The sequence below is a fragment of the Bombina bombina genome, chromosome 5, assembly GCF_027579735.1.
Source record: "Bombina bombina isolate aBomBom1 chromosome 5, aBomBom1.pri, whole genome shotgun sequence".
Taxonomy (NCBI): Eukaryota; Metazoa; Chordata; class Amphibia; order Anura; family Bombinatoridae; genus Bombina; species Bombina bombina.
In genome coordinates this window covers 847,141,314-847,162,221 of record NC_069503.1, presented here as the reverse complement: position 1 = coordinate 847,162,221, position 20,908 = coordinate 847,141,314, and the positions used below count along the sequence as shown (strand labels likewise).

Here is a 20,908-nt window from a genome sequence, read left to right as displayed (position 1 = left end):
ATACAGTAACCATGTGATCCCTGTGATTTGCTATCACAGTGATCACATGACTGCCCTAGGCTCTTACTGACCCCGGAAACACTGCCTCAGGTGGGCAAGAAATAGTTAAAGACTGCCTTAGAGCAGCAACAAGATACTGGGATCTATCTGAACATTTTGCAATGTTCATGTTCCTTTAGGAAAAATAAATTATTAAAGTCCATTGTCAAGTTGTTTTACTAGGCATAATTACACATTTTATGGGAAATTAAAGGGCTAGTAAATAATATGTTCGTGAAGCACTGCATATAATGCTAAGCAGTGCACAGATACAGCATATTAATGATATTTTAAAGAAACATTGGGTTCTATTTTTATCATTTTTGTCTAACCTACTAAGCCACTCCCTTTCAAAACCCAATGAAACAACCCTGAATAGAATAGACAGGAGGCTGTGTGTAGCAGAACACATCCATTACTGAGCATTATATGATATAAACATTATGGTTAAATGAATCACTTTAGAAATAAGTTGTGTGGAAACGCGCTGTACTTAGAAACTGTCAAAACAGAGTATTAGTCTATTGGAAATAAAAGAGCTATGTTCCAGAATCTGAAGTTTAGCCTCAAGTCTCCATAATAAATGAGAGAGAACATGTACTTACCAATGCAGAAAATGTACTTTACATTGCACAATACAGTGTAGTAATCCTATTAGGTTAAATTAAATAAAATTATATGCAGCGACAAATAATGTATTTACTGAAGGATAGGTGCATGTTAAATATATGCCAGGATTCTACTGTACTACAGTGGCTCAACAGCACAATGTGTCACTGACTAAATTCCTATCTAGGTATTTGAGGTGTTTAATAGTGATGTTGGTTTGAAGATCTGTGTGACAAATATGAGTGGAATCACCACAAATATTGATAAGTCGATGAACCTTAAAAAACCTTGTTTATGTCATGTTCATCTCACTAAATTCTGCCTTGTTACTGAAGAGGGTGGGAACCGCCATTGTATAAATATTTAATATGTTTTCAGCAGGTGTACATTTCACATGGATTTTATTGTGTAGCAATAATGTTATTTGGATGGTCAACTGGTGGCCCTGTGACACAGGATATTTAAAGGAAATATATTATTGTTCTATGCCATCAATTTATATGCAATTCTTAAGGCTTCTAAGATATTTATCTGCGCCCCCATGTGTTAGGAAGTTGGTCGTCAAAAGATTTATACACACTCAACTGTCCAAAAGTGAAAAGAAATGTGAATTTTTGGTATATACATAATACAAAACATGAAGCCAGATTTCAAATATATTATACATTATTGATATTTTTTTAATATTTTATATCTGATAAATACATAACGCACCTTAAGATAACTCATGTTGGGTTAGCGTACATGAAGACTTAGTGTACTCCTGTCAGGTTTATATGCACAAACCAACATCTATGTTTCCCTTGTGGGTAGCTCGTTATAATTAACCAGGCACTTGCTAATCTTTGTAATGCTAAAATGTTAAAGATTAAAGGTATAGACAGGTCAAAAATGAAATAAGTGTTTTTGCAAAATACTTTCCATTGGCAAAAATGCTTCAAGTAAAAGTTATTACTGGTTTTCTGCGGCATACGTACATATGCTGTGAGGTCCTGTGCACCAGTATGCAAACACACTATGCATGCTCAGAGCATGATCTCATCTGTTCTATGCAATAATTCTGTATAAATGCTGCCATAACTATAAAATGTGTCATATCTTGCAGCTCTTCCATGCAGAACAACTTAGATAATCAGATGTCTGGGGCACTACCGCTGTATGTGCTATAGACCAGGGGTCGCCAACCTTTCAGACCTCATGGACCACTAAACTCATCATTTTGAATCCCGTGGACCACTAACATTTTTTTTTAAAAGGTAATAACCTTTAGAATGTGTATACAGTACAGTATATACATATACACACATACTGTATATAACCATAGCTAAGTTTACATTATGTATATATATTTACACATTTTTAAGAATTATTGTTTGGCATTAGCTAACTGAATGACAGAACTGAGAGAATACTTCCAAATGACAGATAAAGGGTGGGTGCCAACTTTTGAGCTGGAATCAGAGAGGCAGAAAGTGGTGGTGGGGGGGGGGGGGAAGAATAATGTTTAAAAGGACCACAAGACTTCCATGTCACCTCCCCAGTTAGCAATGATTCAAAACTACTCATGGACAGACATTGGAGTCATAAATTAAGTTTATATCAGAAAGCTCTCAATAGGGATGTGAGCTAACCACGACTGATGTTACTGGCAATTACTATAATACTGGTGGGATATGGCTGATCTGCTGGATGGCAATTACTGCATTTCAGGTGGAATGGCTTTGTGCGCGGGAAAATTATTAGAATGAAAAATAATTATGATTTAATTTTAAAAAAAGAAGATGGAGGGGAGGAAGACAAACAGTGATGTAAGTCCATCTGAAGGAATTAGGAAAACTACTACAAAGAGACAGGAAAAAGGAAGAAAATAAATGAAATATGAGATTTTTTTTTAAAGATTTTCTTTTTTTATATACTTTAATTTCACTATTTCAAGCCAAGATTTTACCAACCTTTGCTGGCTTTAGAATGGAAGCATCTTCCTCTGAGCAGCGCGCAGTGCGGGAGGAGTTAAAAATACAATCTAGCTATTGTAATTTAACTCCTCCTCCGTCGGTTTTCACTGATGTTCAGCCAGGCACTGTAGGGAGTTGCGGCGCGACGGGGGTGACACCATCAGAGGAGATTAATTCCTGTTTGATGGTGTTAAGGACCACCAACATCTTCTCTTAGACCACCAGTGGTCCATAGACCACTGGTTGGCGACCGCTGCTATAAACAACAACTGATGAGCAGCTACGGATGTACTAATCCTCAAAACAACAAATTCTGTTTTTGGTATCACCTTAAATCAATTAATCTGTTAGATTAAAATAAAAACAATACTATACAGTAGGGTGTAGAACTCTCTTGTCAGTTTATTAGCAATCTGCCATACTTATACAGTAGGTGCCAATCACCCGCTAAGCAAGAGCAGGTTATGAGGAGGTATAGCAGTATACAGTGACATTGATTTATAAAGAAGGGCAGAATGAATCATGAATATTTAAAATAAAACAATATGTATTCAGTGGAAAAAAGAAACGCTTCACTGCTCCATATACATGATGGAATCATACTGATGTCTATTGCACATCACTTGTCTAAAACAGCTGCTTTAAATGTTTTTACGGATTTCATGCATTTAAAATAGAAGCAGTCAAGTCATGGCATTTTTTTATGTAAAATTTGTTTACATTTAGACTGAAACTAGCATGTTAGAACATAACTGATACTGCTGTATTAACAGGAAACGAAAAAACACAATTTTTCTTTCATGATTCAGATAAAAAAAACATTTTTAAACAACATTCCAATTTACTTCTGCTATCACATTTGTTTCATTCTCTGGGTATCCTCTGTTAAAGGAGCAGCAGTGCACTACTGGGAGCTAGCTGAACACAACAGGCAAGTCATATATTTGCAGCCACCCATCAGCAGCTTACTCTCAGTAGCGCATTGCTCCTGAGCCTACCTAGGTATGCTTTTTAACAAAAGATACAAAAAGAATGAAGCAAAGAAGATCACAGAGGTAAAGTGGAAAGTTGTTTAAAATTGTATGCTCTATCTGAATAATGAAAAGGCATTGGGTTTCATGTTCCATTAAATGCTTAATGACTCATAGTGACAACTTGCATAAGGACAAACCTACACAAAGCTGTCAAGTTGTTTGTTTTTTATAAACATCATTTTTATTGGTATTTACAGACGTACCAAAATAATAAAACAAGTGATCACAAAAATAAAGGTGAGACCCTAAATACAGAAAACAATATATAAATGGATACAGAAAAAAGATATCATGTCATGCGTCATACAGTAAATATCGACAAAAGCAAAAAAAGTAAAGTTGGTTTATTTACAACAGAATCAGCTTTTCAAAAAGAAAAAAAAGACTGCAACACATTTTAAAATACCCTGATTCTGAAAGATTAACATAACTTCCCTAAGCTGATTCATTATTTTTGTTCAGCAATCTAATTGTTTAAATGCAGAAAATAGCAGATTTTGTGCATTTGAAACAATGGTTAGTAATTCTTAAAGGGATAGTCTAGTCCAAAATAAACTTTCATGATTCAGATAGGGCATGTAATTTTAAACAATTTGCCCATTTACTTTTATTATCAATTTTGCCTAGTTCTCTTGGTATTCTTAGTTAAAATCTAAACCTAGGAGGTTTATATGCTAATTTCTAAGCCCTTGAAGGTCGCCTCTTTTCTCAGGGCATATTGACAGTTTTTCACCACTAGAGGGTGTTAGTTAATGTGTGTCATATAGATAACACTGTGCTCACGCACGTGGAGTTCCTATGAGCCTGCACTGATTGGCTAAACTGCATGTCTGTCAAAAGAATTGAAATAAGGGGGCAGTTTGCAGAGGCTTAGATACAAGATAATCACAGTGGTAAAAAGTATATTTATATAACTGTGCTGGTTATGCAAAACTAGGGAATGGGTAATAATAAAGGGATTATCTATCCCTTTAAATATGATAAACAGCAAAACACACAGCCCCCATGTAAACTACAGCAGATTCTGTCCTGCTTTCAGTGTTTATTTCTCAAACCATAAAAAATGTGTGCCTGTAAATCCTTTTCCAAAGGATTTAATTTAAAGATTAACCCAGTCAGCTGGACAGCCAAGTCCATCCAACATTTTCACATATGAAGTAATTAGTTTATTTATTTACAAAAAACTGTCTAACAAACAGTAAAGACCTAAAGCCGTGGTTTTCAGTGTGAGGCGAGCCTCCCCGGCAGGGGGCGCTAGACTATATAAGGGGAGGAGCAGTGACATTTTGCACTATCCTATGGAAACAGCAGCAGCAGCTGATTTGACGAAGCATAGAACTGTCCATGACCCTTTCCATGGCATTGAGGAATACGGCAAACAATGGAATTTGGTGAAAGAAAGGTACTGAAGCAAAACTCACTTGGAGACTGTGCTGCATTTTTGTTAGCTTGATAGTAATTGAATTTAACACAGGAGCAACAAATTAAGCACTCTTTTGGTTGAGCGGAATCAGCTCTTGACAGCTGTGTGTGAATCCTGCATCAGATGTAATTCGCACAAATTAACACTAAAATAAATATTACACTTTTCTTTAAAGAGAAAAAAATAAAGAAACATCATCTATTATGGGGGAGCACTGTCTAGTAAATTTTGGGGTAGGCACATCGCCTAAGACTGAAACCCCCTGAACTAAAGGTATGTATGCAAATAAGTGAGAATTGGATGTTTCTGAATGCTGCCACATGCCTCTGCTTCTGCGGAATATAATTTAGTGCTGTCTAGAGTTTACTATTAGCTATACTTACATTCTTTTTGATCTTGTTTTTAATAGTTTCTATGACACCTTCGTCACTTTCACACAATTTTTCAGTCATTTTCAAATCATCACACGCAACTTGCATTTTTTCTTCTTCAAATGTCATCATGGCGTTCTAGGATAAAAAAGGTGACATATTTCTTGTTATAATAGATACAAAATATTTAACAGTATGTATGTAACTTCAGGTATTTAGTTCAAATTTATGTTTAATGCTCCAAATATTTATATAGCAAACAAGCAATTTTTAGTTCAATTGTTACACAAAGTTAATTAAAACTAATATTCTGTACAATTATACAAAGACGGGGTCTATTCTGTATGCCACACCTTTTATGAAACCTTTAAATCAGTTCAGAAGAATGAATTTAAACTATTATTAGTTCAGACGTGCACATTTAAAATACAATGAAATGCACAAGTTCACATTGAAAAACATAATTTATACCTACCTGATAAATTAATTTCTTTCATGGTGGTGAGAGTCCATGATCCAAACTCCTAAGAATGACTCTTCTCTACCACTAGGAGGAGGCAAAGATTCCCAAACCCCAAGAGCCCTATAGAGCCCCCCCATCTCACATATGCCTCAGTCTAATTCAGTCTAATGTTCCGCAAACCAAAGTGAGGTTAGAAAAAGAGCCATAAAAGGAGCAGGGGAAAAAAAGATGTGCTAAAGAAAAAATAAACCCCAAAAAACATAAGGGTGGGATCTCATGGACATGTAGCTTTTCTACCAAAGCTAAGTGCATTTGTTGTAAGATTGTGGAAATTATATCTCCGAATGTCATTTGTAATAGTTGTCGTGATAAACTTTTACACGCAGAGAATGTATCCATCAGTAATAGTACATTGCCAGTTGCAGTTCCTTCAACTTTTAATGTACATGATATACCTATGAATTTTAAAGAATTTGTTACTGATTCTATTCAGAAGGCTTTGCCTGCATTTCCGACTTCTAATAAACGTAAAAGGTCTTTTAAAACTTCTCATAAAGTTGAAGAAATTTCAAATGACGGTCAACATAATGATTTATCCTCCTCTGATGAGGATCTATCCGATTCAGAAGATCCTTCCTCAGATATTGACACTGACAAATCTACTTATTTGTTTAAAACAGAGTATATGCATTCTTTGTTAAAAGAAGTGTTAATTACTGTGGATATTGAGGAAGCTAGTCCTCTTGACATTAAGTCTAATAAGCGTTTAAATGCTGTTTTTAAACCTCCTGTGGTTACTCCAGAGGTTTTTCCTATTCCTGGTGCTATTTATAAAATGATTTCTAAGGAATGGAATAAGTCAGGTACTCCTTTTATTCCTTCTTCACGGTTTAAAACATTGTAACCTTTACCAGCAATTTCTATAGAGTTTTGGGGAAAAATCCCGAAAGTTGATGGGGCTATTTCTACTCTTGCTAAACGTACCACTATTCCTATGGAAGACTTTACTTCGTTTAAAGATCCTTTAGATAGGAAACTTGAATCCTATCTAAGGAAAGCCTATTTATATTCAGGTCATCTTCTCAGGCCTGCAATTTCTTTGGCTGATGTTGCGGCTGCATCAACTTTTTGGTTGACGAATTTAGCGCAACAAGAGTTGGATTCTGACATATCTAGCATTGTTCATTTACTGCAACATGCTACTCATTTTATTTGTGATGCCATTTTTGATATTATCAAAATTGATGTTAGATCCATGTCTTTAGCTATTTTAGCTAGAAGAGCTTTGTGGCTTAAATCTTGGAATGCTGATATGACATCTAAATCTAGATTATTATCTCTTTCTTTTCAAGGTAATAATGTATTTGGTTCTCAGTTGGATTCTATTATTTCAACTGTTACTGGAGGAAAAGGGGTTTTTCTGCCTCAGGATAAAAAACAATTTAGAATAGAGTCCAGCATACAGCAAAAATCCTCAAAGAGGTGAGAGTAATCCTTATGAAGTGATTGCCACACTCCAACGTAATAGTACAAAAGTAAAGATAGAAGGATGACTCCTCAAAAGTCACATGACTAAGGGGTATTGACCCCGAAACGTTGTGATTTTTTACTGTCTGAACCTGTACCCATTAAAGTATTTTGGACTACACTTTTGAGGAGTCATCCTTCTATCTTTACTTTTGTACTATCAGGATACAAAACCTAAGGGAAATCTAAGGCTTCTAACCGTTTTTGTTCCTTTCGTCAAAATAAGGAACAAAAATCTAATCCTTCCCCCAAGGAATCTGCTTCCAATCGGAAGCCTTCCTCAAATTGGAATAAATCCAAGCCATTTAAGAAACCAAAGTCAGCCCCTAATTCCGCATGAAGGTGGTGGCCCTCATTCCAGCTCAGCTGGTAGGGGGCAGATTAAGGTTTTTCAAGGATTTTTGGATAAATTCTGTCCAAAATCAATGGATTCAGAGCATTGTCTCTCAAGGGTATCGAATAGGATTCAGAGTAAGACCTCCTGTGAGAAGATTCTTTCTCTCACGTATCCCAGCAAATCCAGTAAAAGCTCAGGCTTTCCTGAAGTGTGTTTCAGACCTGGAGTCTTCACGGAACAGGGTCTGGGGTTTTATTCAAATCTATTCATTGTCCCAAAGAAGGAAAATTCATTCAGACCAGTTCTGGATCTGAAAATTTTGAATCGCTATGTAAGAGTACCAACTTTCAAGATGGTGACTATAAGGACTATTCTGCCTTTTGTTCAGCAAGGACATTATATGTTTACAATAGACTTGCAGGATGCATACCTTCATATTCAGATTCATCCATTTGGCCTAGCAACAGCTAGAAGAATCTTTTCCAAGGTTCTAGGTGCCCTACTCTCTGTAATCAGAGAGCAGGGTATTGCAGTGTTTCCTTATTTGGACGATATCTTGGTACTAGCTCAGTCTTTACGTTCTGCAGAATCTCACACAAATCAACTAGTGTTGTTTCTTCAAAGACATGGTTGGAGGATCAATTTACAAAAATGTTTCTTAATTCCTCAGACAAGGGTCACCTTTTTAGGTTTCCAGATAGATTCAGTGTCCATGACTTTGTCTCTAACAGACAAGAGACGTCTGAAATTGGTTGCAGCCTGTAGGCACATTCTGTCTCAGTCATTCCCTTCAGTGGCTATGTGCATGGAAGTTTTAGGCCTCATGACTGCAGCATCGGACGCGATTCCTTTTGCTCGTTTTCACATGAGACCTCTACAGCTTTGCATGTTGAATCAATGGTGCAGAGATTATACAAAGAAATCATAGTTAATATCCTTAAATCCCAATATTCGACTCTCTCTGACGTGGTGGTTAAATCACCAGCGTTTAGTTCAAGAGGCCTCCTTTGTTCGGCCAACCTGGACTGTGATCACTACAGACGCAAGTCTTTCAGTTTGGGGAGCTGTTTGGGGATCTCTGACAGCACAAGGGGTTTGGAAATCTCAAGAGGCGAGATTACCAATCAATAATTTAGAACTCCGTGCAATTTTCAGAGCTCTTCAGTTTTGGCCTCTGTTGAAGAGAGAACCGTTCATTTGCTTTCAAACAGACAATATCACAACTGTGGCATATGTCAATCATCAGGGTGGGACTCACAGTCCCCAAGCAATGAAAGAAGTATCTCGTATACTTGCTTGGGCGGAATCCAGCTCCTGTCTAATCTCTGCGGTGCATATCCCAGGTGTAGACAATTGGGAGGCGAATTATCTCAGCCATCAAACTTTACATCCAGTTCAGATGTGGGGTCTTCCAGAGATAGATCTCATGGCCTCTCATCTAAACAATAAACTTCCCAGATAACTATCCAGGTCCAGGGATGTTCAGGCGGAAGCAGTGGATGCGCTGACACTTCCTTGGTGTTATCATCCTGCTTACATTTTTCCGTCTCTAGTTCTTCTTCCAAGAGTGATATCAAAAATCATCATGGAACAATCGTCTGTGTTGCTGGTGGCTCCAGCGTGGCCACACAGGTTTTGGTATGCAGATCTTGTTCGGATGTCCAGTTGCCAACCTTGGCCACTTCCGTTAAGGCCGGACCTTTTGTCTCAAGGTCCGCTTTTCCATCAGGATCTCAAATCATTAAATTTGAAGGTATGGAAATTGAACGCTTAGTACTAAGTGATAGAGGTTTCTCTGACTCAGTAATTAATACTATGTTACAAGCTCGTAAATCTGTCTCTAAGAAGATTTATTATCGAGTTTGGAAGACCTACATTTCCTGGTGTTCTTCTCATAAATTTTCTTGGCATTCTTTCAGAATTCCTAGAATTCTACAGTTTCTTCAGGATGGTTTGGATAAGGGTTTGTCTGCAAGTTCCTTGAAGGGACAAATCTCTGCCTTTTCTGTTTTATTTCATAGAAAGATTGCTAAACCTCCTGATATTCACTGTTTTGTACAGGCTTTAGTTCGTATTAAGCCCGTCATTAAATCACTTTCTCCTCCTTGGAGTCTTAATTTGGTTTTGAAGGCGTTACAGGCCCCTCCATTTGAGCCTATGCATTGTTTGGACATTAAACTACTTTCTTGGAAAGTGTTGTTCCTTTTGGCCATCTCTTCTTCTAGAAGAGTTTCTTAGCTATCTGCTCTTTCTTGTGAATCTCCTTTTCTGATTTTTTAACAGGATATGGCGGTTTTGCGGACTTCATTTAAATTTTTGCCTAAAGTTGTGAATTCTAACAACATTAGTAGAGAAATTGTTGTCCCTTCCTTGTATCCTAATCCTAAGAATTCTATGGAAAGATCCTTACATTCTTTGGATGTGGTAAGAGCTTTGAAATATTATGTTGAAGCTACTAAAGATTTCAGGAAGACTTCTAGTCTATTTGTTATATTTTCGGGTCCTAGGAAAGGTCAGAAGGCTTCTGCTATTTCCTTGGCTACTTGGTTAAAGCTTTTGATTCATTCAGCTTATTTGGAGACGGGTAAGACTCCGCCTCAGAGAATTATAGCTCATTCTACTAGATCAGTTTCCACTTCGTGGGCTTTTAAGAATGAAGCTGTTGATCAGATTTGCAAAGCAGCAACTTGGTCTTCTTTGCATACATTTACTAAATTCTACCGTTTTGATGTATTTGCTTCTTCAGAAGCAGTTTTTGGTAGAAAGGTTCTTCAGGCAGCTGTTTCAGTTTGATTCTTCTGCTGATGTTTTAAGTTTTTCTTGTCATTAAAAGAGTAATCTTATTATTTGGGTTGTGGATTATTTTTTCAGCGAAAAATGGCTGTTTTTTTATTTTATCCCTCCCTCTCTAGTGACTCTTGTGTGGAGTTCCACATCTTGGGTATTGATATCCCATACGTCACTAGCTCATGTAAGTTCTTACATAAATTATGTTTTTTCTTTGCATAAATGTTTTGTAGATTATCTATTTATGTAGCCCATACAGGTTTTTTTTTGTTTTTTTCTAAATGTATAGTTTTGCTTATTTTTTAAATAACATTGCTCTGATTTTCAGACTCCTAACCAAGCCCCAAAGTTTTAGGAGAATACCGACGTATACCTACTCCAGCTTGCTTCTGTTTGTGTAAAGGGTCTTTTCATATGCAAAGGAAGGGGGAGGGTCTGCTATTTCCCACTTGCAGTGGGTGTTCCAGTAACCTTTTAAACAGAGCTAAACTGACAGTTTCTAAGTAAGTTTTTAAAGGGTTTTATACTGGATTTTTATATCAGTATCTGTGCATATTATTCTTTATAGTAGTGTCTATTACATGCAGTTATATGAAAATTGGTGTATACTGTCCCTTTAACAGCAAGAACCCCTACATTTTCTTTTGTGATTCAGAAAGAGCATACAATTTTAAATATGTTTCCAATTGACTTATATTATTGTCCGATGGTATTCTATGTTGAAGAGAAACCTAGGTAGATGTCTGGAGCACTACATGACAGGAAATAATGCTGCCATCTAGTGCTCTTGCAAATAGATAGCATTCTTGCAAAACTGCTGACAAGGATAGGTACACACTCCTGGGCTTACGTCCCTTTTGGGAGTCAGATTTCTTTTTTGTGTAACTGCAAATCCAAATCTGTCTCCAGAAAGAACCGAATGCTGCTGGTGGTGGCCATATTTAGCATTTGTTTTAAAACGAAACTGACAAATGCAAATGTACTGCTTTTCAATAAAGGATACAAAGCGAACAAAGAAAAAAAACACTACTGGCAAACATAGTACCGCTATCTCGTGCTCTTGCAAATGGATAACTTTCTTGCAAATTTGCGGCCATATAGTGTTCCAGACGTGCACATTTATGAGGTTACGTCCCTGTTTTCAACAAAAACAAAGACAATTTGAAAATAGAACTAAATTAGAATTATTATTTTTAAATTGCATGCTCTATCGGAATAATGAAAGAAAATATTTTGAAACTTGTTAAAAATGGTATACTCTGCCTGTTAAAAAGAAGAAAAAAAAGTTTTTGGATTTCATATTTCTTTAATGTGTTCCCAATTATCCCTTTTACCTTTTGAAGTTTATCATATGTTTTCCAAATAGCTCTTTCACTTTTGTTTTCTCAATAGACATAGCGGATTCTGTCTATTGTTTTGCCACCCACACTGAACATTTCTGAACTTAAAGTGATGATAAATTTCCATATGTGTAATCTTTGCCATTAAATAAAGGATATGTGTACTTTTTTTTTTAAATGTATCCATGAAAGAGTAAAATCCATGCCTAAAGTAATGCTTCTATTAGAATGCTATGCTCTTTTTTTATGACTATTTCAATGAACATCCAATCAGTGTGTGTGTCGTATGACTCTCTTGATGTCCAGACCTTTGAAAGCCCTTAGGAAGCCTATGTAGAGAGTGGTACTGTTCTCTACGTCGCAGCCCAGCCAAAAGATGAAATGAAGGGGCAGAGGAACAGAAGATACCAAGTAGGATTATAAATATTTTATAATATATATATATATATATATATATATATATATATATATATATATATATACACACACACATATATACACACACACACAAATACATACACACTTTAAAATAATAATAATTATGCGGTTTTGCTTGTACACTAATATAGTTTTCCTTGCAACATTCCTAAAGTATGAGATTTACCATCACGGTTTTAATTAGCAGTAACAGTTATTTCTTATACAACATTATACCTAAAGGTTCAGATTCCCATACATTTTAAACTGTGCAACTGGTATAATAAGTCTTGTAAACAAATTAAGGAGAAACTTATTTTACAGTGCATTGTCCCTTTAATTATAAACAATACAATTACCCTGGAATTTATATTTATAATGTTCTTTTGCTGTGAACTACTTCTAAAAAGAATAATTAAGCCAATCCCTGCATTGCGACTTGAGTGTGTGTCTCTACTACGTAAAGGGATAGGGAAATCCAAATTAAAGTTACATGCCGCATGCAATTTAAAGGCATTTTCAAATTAATTTCTCTTTTCAAATGTACTTTGTTCTATTAGTATCCTTTGTTGAAAAATATGCACATATCCTACACTACTAGGAGCACGCTGGTGATTGGTTGCTATACACATTTGTTTCTGGTCATGGGCTCACCTGATATGCTCTGCTAACTCCCAGTAGTGAATTGCCGCTCTGGAGCTGACTTTACGATGTGTTTAATCCATTTGCAGGGGTTAAACACATAATTACATACAAGCAATAGTGCAATAATAAAACGCTCTAACATATTTGAATATTTAGTTTTTTTCACTTTTATATCAATTTAAGTATGGGGGGAAATGAACCTGAAATATTATACCTAGTTATTCCTTAGATCAAATAAAACACAATCATTTACATTTATATCTGCCCCTAATTCACCACCGTAAGGGAAGCCTATGGGTGATCCCTGAATTGTTTTTTTTTTTGTTTTTTTTTTCCAAAAAAATCTTTTAAACTGTGTTTTTAAAATAACTGCATGAGTTGAAAACATTTAGTTTTGCAATAAAGTGCCTAATTGCAGATATATACTATACATATATTAAATTACTTTAGTTACAGCTATTGCACAAGGAATGACAAGTCCAAGTGGCCCTTCACAACCCTCACAGTAATTGAGTGCCTAAATTCAGCCTTTCAGTGCAATAAACATGATTGATTACCTGCACCTTTAAGGATTGCTCTAGCGGCTAGGGGCCTGATTCTAAAAGGGGCTGGCGAGATTCTGTAAGAATGCTCGCCAGTCCGTCTGTTTCCCTGGTGGGATTATATAAAGCCCCTTTTTTACCCTGGAAAGAAGGGTGTCTCTTTAAGAGCTATATACTGCATTTTCGTATAGGAAGGAGTTGCATACATTACACAAGTGCACAATGAAAATCGTAAATTAAAAATCATACATAACGAATAATTTAATAATTCACATAAAAAATATGCAGGGAAAAATTGTATTGTTAAGGTGCATCAAAAATCTTTGTTCACCAAAAATTGTATTTTATCAATTTGTAGGTAAATTAAACAGCAATAAATCTAATTGCAAACTATGCACAGCATAAATCGTAATTGCAAAAAAAGCAAGAAATGTGTACTTAAAGGGACATAATACTCATATGCTAAATCACTTGAAACTGATGCAGTATAACTGTAAAAAGCTGACAGGAAAATATCACCTGAGCATCTCTATGTAAAAAAGGAAGATATTTTACCTCACAATCTCCTCAGCTCAGCAGAGTAAGTTCTGTGTAAAAAGTTATACTCAGCTGCTCCCAGCTGCAGGTAAAAAAATTTTTAAAAAATGAAGAAATGAACAGCAGCCAATCAGCATCAGCAGTGCTGAGGTCATGAACTCTTTTACTGTGATCTCATGAGATTTGACTTAACTCTCATGAGATTTCATAGTAAGCTTCCTTTACCTGATTGGTGAAATAATATGAGAGTGCACGAGGCTCATCCCTTTTGCTGTCCTAGGACAGACACACTAAAATGCTGCTTAAAAATCCTTTACAATGGGAGGTGGCTACTGAGGAACTTTTGAGGTAAAATATCTTTCTTTTTTACATAGAGATGTTCAGGTGATATTTTCTAATCAGCTTTTTACAGCTATGCTGCATCACTTTCAAGTATTTAAACATTTGGGTATTATGGCCCTTTAAAAGTACAAAATACAAAGCATAATTGTAGTTTTTTCGTAAAATTGGCTAAATAAGGGCATTCGTGAAATTTTCTTTCAAATCCCAGCATAATTTTATAAACATGTTAGCACTACAGATCTCACTGTTTTTTCTCGCCAGTTAAAAGGCGAGTTTTCCAAAAAATACTTAAAACGCTAAATTTTCTGAAAGAAAAACCTATGCATACAAAAATGTACAGCTCATTTAAGGTACATTGCACTGAAAACAGTGTAATTAGATTTGTATTAGGCGTAATATTTAAGTTTTAAAACTTTGCCCTCCATTGTTATCTTTAACCTAGCAGAGAGCGCTCATTATTTGTATGGGAGACATCCCGCCACTCGCAGGGACAGCTCCTTTTTTTATAAAATCCCATGAGGACTGACTCTGCGAGTTTTGGCATAGAAAACCACGTCTAGACTGGCGAATTGCCAGCAGATTCTGCAGCATTATACGGCGGGTAAAATAAAGGCAAGACAGGGACTGGGACAGAAGGATTATAGGGCCTTGCTCACTAGAGAGTTTAAAATACATAGTAAACCCTATGGGAGAAAAGGCAGCAGTAAAGTATAACAAGTACATTTTACAAGGGGCTTCCAGTTCACTTTCACAACACAGCCAGCAGAAGCAAAGGCCAAAGGCTGAAAACCTAAGTTCACTGAACTGTTATGTGTGACCCCCTCCCTCCTGCTCTCATGCTTATCAGAAAATATAGATATCTACAGTGGTTAACAGAAAACATTTAAAGGGACATGAAACCCAAAAAATTTTTTTTATGATTTAGGTAGAACATACCATTTTTAAACAACTTTCCAGCTTATTTCTATTATTACATTTGCTTCATTCTCTTGGATATCATTTGTTGAAGGAGCAACAAGGCACTACTGGTTTATAACTGAACACATGAGAGAGCCAATGACAATCGGTGTATATATGCAGCCACCAATCAGCAGCTAGAACCTAGATTATTTGCTGCTCCTGAGCTTTCCTATATACATCTTTCAGCAAAAGATAACAAGGCAAGGAAGCAAATTTAATAATCGAAGTAAATTGGAAAGTTGTTTAAAATCACATGCTCTTTCTGAATCATGAAAGAAACAAATTTAGTTTCACGTCCCTTTAAGCAACCCACCAGAAACACTTGCTGTATGGGGTCAAAATAAGTAAGACTAAAATCCCAAACAATTCTTTGCTCCTACAGCCATAGTTAGTCACACAAGGGGAAACCATCACCCCTGTATGCCAGATTCGTATCCCACCCATGTATGCATCATCTGTCATGTGCACTGTCCACTAGGTAACAACTGTGCAGTACTGATCCTGTCATTTTCTACATTAGAAAAACAGAAAAGAGTGCATTGCACAACTATTATTTTCCTCTCAATAAACATATAAAGCTAAATATGGATAATTTCATTGGCCTGCAAGTCATGGTATGCAGATTCAGTTTTACAGACAGGGGAGCTCCTGCCCCCTGCACCACGAACAGGGTGCCTCAAGAGGAACATTCAAGTGTAAACTTTTCTTTTAATCTTTTTCTCACAATGAGATATATTCCAATCCAGTGTGAAGTATATAAAATGCAAGACCATTCCAATCCACTTGAAAAAGCTGATAATTGCATTTTTTTTTCTAGTCGCTTTGCACTTTATTAAAGGACCCTAATAGTAAACAAATTTACATGCTCTAAATCGATAGACCATATAATTTAAAGACTATCAACCCTACACTACTGTGTGTTAAAGCCCCACAAAAGGGTAAAACACACAGTAGAAGTGGGTGTAAATGTTCGACTATTATGGCCCTTAAACTTTGCATTGAGAGAATTCAATATGAGTATTACAATTAATCAGCAGATTTTTCTTTCATACATTTTTAATTAAAAGGACAGTGTACAGAAAAATATTTTTTTCCTTAATGTGTTTCCAATGACTTGTTATACCTACTGCAGAGTATAAAATGTATGAGAAATGTCACATTAAGGATTATTTTTGTATATGAAATAGCTGGTTTTATTCTTTGAAACCACAACCTATTAAAATGGGTTGAGCTTGCAGGAAATCACTTTCTGTACACACACACACTTCTTTATATTAACTCTATCTGTATACCAAATCCCAATACTTTTAAGAGCAATTGAAAAGAAAGATATTTTACCTCAAAATGTCCTAACTATTCAAACACCATTGCAAAGGACTTTAAGCAGCCAATCAGTATGCCTGTCCCGGAACAGGCAAGGGAGTGAGCTTTGTGCACACTCATCTTATTTCCCTATTCAGTTTAAGGAAGTTTACTATGAAATCTCATGAGAGTTAAGTCAAATCTCATGAGATCACAGTAAAAGAGTTCATGACCTCAGGGCTGTTGATGCTGATTGGCTGCTGTTTACTTCTTCATTTTTTTTCCTTACCTGCAGCTGGACAGTAGCTGAGTATAACTTTTTACACAGAACTTACTCTGCTGAGCTGAGGAAATTGTGAGGTAAAATATCTTCCTTTTTTACATAGAGATGCCCAGGTGATATTTTCAGACATCCCAACCTGCAAAAACTAAATTTCAGGGAGGTGGCTTCACCCACTACTGTGCCGCTACCCCCCCCCCCCAGTTTTATATTGAATATCTTGAAACCCTAAATAAGATAGAGACTTATCATTAAAGTAGCAATTACATGCAGTAAATAAAATAGTAATTGTGTTTTATTTTATTAAAATCAGTGGGGCTTTTTGGTTACTGATGCATGCTTTGAGGGTTCTATAACGTCCCAGCAACTAAAGGCATTCCTTAAAGAAACAGGTGGATTCTGTGGAAAGAAGTTCTCTTTTCACTCATAAAAAGAGATTGCCAGATATGAGCAACTAACCCAAGTTTATTACTACTTATTGTAGCGAATATCATAAAATCTGTGGGATCATTAGAGAGTCATTATCTATTCTAGAAACTGATGACAAACGTAGAGAAATTGTAAACAAAGGGTGCTCATTTGTATCCAGAAAAGCTAAAAACCTTGGGGAATACCTTATCTCCATCAATGCTGCCAGGGCATAAGAAACCCAATTGGTTATCTTTGAAACCGGGTTTCTTTAAGTGCAACAGCATGAGATGCAAGTCATGTTCATATGCCATTTTTGGTACAGAATTCATTTCAAAAGTAACCGGTAAAGTGTATCAAATGCGTCAGCATTCTACGTGCAATTCTTGTTTTGCCATTTACCTTTTGACCTGCAGAGGTTGTGACAAGCAGTATGTAGGTTTAACCACAAGAGATGTAAAAGATCGGTTTCTAGAACATCTAAGAGCTAAAGATGACCCCTTGTCTACTACACCTATCTCCCTGCATTTCAAACGGGAACATAATGCTGACAGTTCACTTTTGGCATTTCAGTGTATACAAATTATTCCCAGGCACCCCAGAGGGGGTAATAGAGAAGAAATCCTAAGACAACGAGAAGTCTTTTGGATTTTTCATTTAGATACACGAATGCCAAAAGGATTGAACTCCGAGTGGGATGTCAAACTTTTTGTATAGACATCCCTGCCTTCTTTACCAATTATGGGGTGTGATAATAACACCTTAAATTATTATTATTATTTTTTTCAGTAATAAGTTTGCTTTCAAATACGGTGTTTCTTTTAATATTAGTCTTGCAACTTTGTACTTAACCATGGCGTTTAGAATGGGTTGTTATATCTATATATTTTTAGGCTTTGATCAATTGCTGACAGTATTTCATTAATTTTTCTTGGGGTAAAATAAAGTATAAATAAATTTAGGAATATCCGTTTATTTGCTGAAGGCAAGTCAAGTTTATATTTAGCTTTAAGAAAATTAAATTCATTCTAGCATTCAATCTATGGCAGTGACGTGCAGTGAGGTCAGAGGCAGGTGAGGCACTGGCTAGGATATGCCTTCATTCTTTAGATATCCTTTGTTGAAGAAATAGCAATGTACATGGGTGAGCCAATCACATGAGGTATCTATTGTGCAGCCATCAATCAGCAGCTACTGAGCATATTTAGATATGATTTTCATTTAAGGATATCAAGAGAATGAATGAAATTAGATATTAGATTATAAATTGGACAGAGGGGGTGGGAGAGACAGGGAGAGAGAGATAGTCAGAGAGACAGAGGGGGGGGAGAGAGACAAAGAGACAGAGGGGAGAGAGAGACAAAGAGAGACAGAGGGTAGAGAGACAGAGAAAGAGACCATGGGGGAGAATGAGACATGTAAGGAGAGAGACCGAGGGGGTGGGAGAGACAAGGAGAGAGAGATGGAGAGAGAGAGAGAGAGAGAGAGAGAGAGAGAGAGAAAGAGAGAGAGAAGAGAGAGACACACAGAGGGGGAGAGAGAAAGAGAGACACAGAGGGGAGGGAGAGAGACAGAGGGGGAGGGAGAAAGGGAGAGACAGAGGGGGAGGGAGAAAGGGAGTGACAGAGGGGGAGGGAGAGAGAGAGAGAGAGAGAGAGAGGGGGGGAGAGAGAGACAGAGGGGAGAGAGAGAGACAGAGGGGAGAGAGAGAGACAGAGGGGAGAGAGAGAGAGAGAGACAGAGGGGAGGGAGAGAGACAGAGGGGAGGGAGAGAGACAGAGGGGAGGGAGAGAGACAGAGAGGAGGGAGAGAGACAGAGGGGAGGGAGAGAGACAGAAGGGAGGGGGAGAGAGACAGAAGGGAGGGAGAGAGAGGGGAGAGAGACAGAGGGGAGAGAGAGAGACAGAGGGGAGAGAGAGAGACAGAGGGGAGAGAGAGAGAGAGAGAGAGAGAGAGAGAGAGAGAGAGAGAGAGAGAGAGAGAGAGACAGAGGGGAGGGAGAGAGACAGAGGGGAGGGAGAGAGACAGAGGGGAGGGAGAGAGACAGAGAGGAGGGAGAGAGACAGAGAGGAGGGAGAGAGACAGAAGGGAGGGGGAGAGAGACAGAAGGGAGGGAGAGAGAGGGGAGAGAGAGAGAGGGGAGAGAGACAGAGGGGAGAGAGACAGAGGGGAGAGAGACAGAGGGGAGAGAGACAGAGGGGAGAGAGACAGAGGGGAGAGAGACAGAGGGGAGAGAGACAGAGGGGAGAGAGACAGAGGGGAGAGAGAGAGAGACAGAGGGGAGAGAGAGAGAGACAGAGGGGAGAGAGAGAGACAGAGGGGAGAGAGAGAGACAGAGGGGAGAGAGAGAGAGAAAGAGGGGAGAGAGAGAGAGAAAGAGGGGAGAGAGAGAGAGACAGAGGGTAGAGAGAGAGACAGAGGGGAGTGAGACAGACAGAGGGGAGTGAGACAGACAGAGGGGAGTGAGACAGAGAGAGAGACAGAGGGGAGAGAGAGAGACAGAGGGGAGAGAGACAGAGGGGAGAGAGACAGAGGGGAGAGAGACAGAGGGGAGTGAGAGAGAGAGGGGAGAGAGTGAGAGAGAGAGGGGAGAGAGTGAGAGAGAGAGGGGAGAGAGTGAGAGAGAGAGGGGAGAGAGTGAGAGAGAGGGGAGAGAGTGAGACAGAGGGGAGAGAGATACTGCATTGTGCAGTGTGCACAAGATGGCTGCTCATTCTGTAAAATAAATTTTGTAAGCAGAGAAGATGTCAGACTCAGACACTCAGTAGTAGGTGTAGGCAGCAACACTGACCGGGTCAGACTCAAAATTTAACATCAGAGAGGGGGAGGCCACTAGGGGGAGGCCACTATTCTCTGCCTTATAATCCCGGTCAGTTTTGCTGCCTACTACTGAGTGTCTGAGTCTGACATCTTCTAGTCTGCTTACAAAATTTATTTTACAGAATGAGCAGCCATCTTGTGCACACTGCACAATGCACATAATATATTTAATATATTATGTGCATTGTGCAGTGTGCACAAGATGGCTGCTCATCATTCTGTAAAATATATTTTGTAAGCAGACTAGAAGATGTCAGACTCAGACACTCAGTAGTAGGCAGCAACACTGACCGGGACCATCAGGCATAAAGTTAATTTAACATCATAGGGGGCGGGCGGCCACTACTCTGCCTAACTGCCTTAGTGCCCACTGTCTACTGCCTACAAAATCACAAGATGCCGGCTGCTCATTTACATTTTACATTTTAGTAAGCAGAGGAGAAGATGATGTCACATCAGAGTCTCATTACATGTCATTGACGCCCGGTCACTCACTCATCAGTTATCACACAGTCCCCCTCTGCTCTGATGTTAAGTGTCTGTGTGAGACTCACACAGACACTTAACATCAGAGCAGAGGGGTGGGGGGGGGCGGCGGCCGCGGCCACTACTTATCTGTCAGTCTCCACTCTCTGCCTTATTATATACTGCAGTGCTCACAATAAATCATCACATCACAGTCACACACGATGGCTTGTCATTCTGACTTACTTGTGTGACTGTGTTGGTGACTCGGCGTCGGCGACGGCTCCTCAGTGACCAGGCAGGAC

At 38.0% G+C, this 20,908-nt stretch overlaps 1 protein-coding gene across 2 annotated transcripts in view; it reads right to left on the bottom strand.

The window, feature by feature from the left end:
• Positions 1–20,908, bottom strand: part of TTC39C (tetratricopeptide repeat domain 39C) — a 317,517-nt gene that overhangs the window by 133,963 nt on the left and 162,646 nt on the right. For both annotated transcript variants that reach the window (XM_053714981.1, XM_053714982.1), the window contains one exon: positions 5,444–5,569. In XM_053714981.1, coding sequence (XP_053570956.1) covers positions 5,444–5,569 — 126 coding nt within the window. The remainder of the gene's footprint in view (positions 1–5,443; positions 5,570–20,908) is intronic.